At 52.2% G+C, this 985-nt stretch overlaps 1 protein-coding gene across 1 annotated transcript in view; it reads left to right on the top strand.

Moving 5' to 3' along the window:
* Positions 1–6: 6 nt before the first annotated feature.
* PER3 (period circadian clock 3) overlaps positions 7–985 on the top strand; it is a 69454-nt gene continuing 68475 nt past the window's right edge. The window contains 1 exon segment of the mRNA XM_010849939.1: positions 7–667. Within this exon segment, the coding sequence (XP_010848241.1) occupies positions 489–667 (179 nt within the window). The 5' untranslated portion in view covers positions 7–488.

Here is a 985-nt window from a genome sequence, read left to right as displayed (position 1 = left end):
GCTGAGCATCGCTGGCGGCGGCGGGTGAGTGCTCGGCTGGGGCCGGGTGGGCTCGGAGCCCGCCGGCCGCGGTCGCCTCAAGCGTGTCCTGCGCTGTGGGAATTTTATGCTTCAAGTGGCTCCTTGCTCGGTCCTGTTCCTGGGTGCGCGGCGATTATTGAGGCTGCCGGGGCCGGGGTCTCCCCCAGGGCTGCCCACCCTAGGAGCTACAGCCGAGCTTCCGGAATCGAATTGTGTTTCTCTTGACACTTGTCACTTTTATTTCCACCCTCCCCCTCCAGGGTGGATTTCCGGTGAGCGGAGACATCCAAAATTGCAGGGAAATACTGGGGAGAAAAGTGCCCCCGAGGAGCAGGGTCAGTAATTGCCCGCTAATGATGACTGACATTTCTAAGGCGATGGCATGGACCACAATGAGAAATACGGTTCGGTCGCCGATTGCAAAGTAGCAAAGAGCAGGCGACTGACTGAGGGCTGCTGGGCGAAAGATGGATCCCTGTGAAGATGTACAAAGGTCCAGTGGTAAATCTGAGAACCCCAGGGGGAATCAGCGTCATGAACTTGAAGGACCACAGGCCAGTGGTCCTGAGGCCCCCGGGAATGATGCTGCTGAGCTATGGAGCCAGAAATGCGAGCTGCGGAGCAAATTGGTGCAGACCAGCAACAGGTGAAATGATCTGATGAGTTTGTTGTTATTTGCTGGGGCAGTAGAAGGGAAAGACGGGCTTCCATCTTTTTGCATTTTGTTTGTAAGCCTAGGAAAAAGTTTACCGGGAGTCTCCAGCAGCTTGGAATGAAATACCCTGGAGACACTAAAGGAAATTAACTATATTAAGTAGATAAAAAGTGCTTAGGGAATTGCTGACTCTAGGCTGAAGTGGGAATCAAACAGTAGAAAAGGTTTGATGTTTACCAATTTCTTGACCTGTGATTCCCCACATGTAAAAAGGGGATAATAAATCTGTGAACTGAATGAGCTGATTCA

This window comes from Bison bison, unplaced genomic scaffold, assembly GCF_000754665.1.
Source record: "Bison bison bison isolate TAMUID 2011002044 unplaced genomic scaffold, Bison_UMD1.0 scf7180017864289, whole genome shotgun sequence".
Taxonomy (NCBI): Eukaryota; Metazoa; Chordata; class Mammalia; order Artiodactyla; family Bovidae; genus Bison; species Bison bison.
This window is presented reverse-complemented; position numbering and strand designations above follow the sequence as displayed.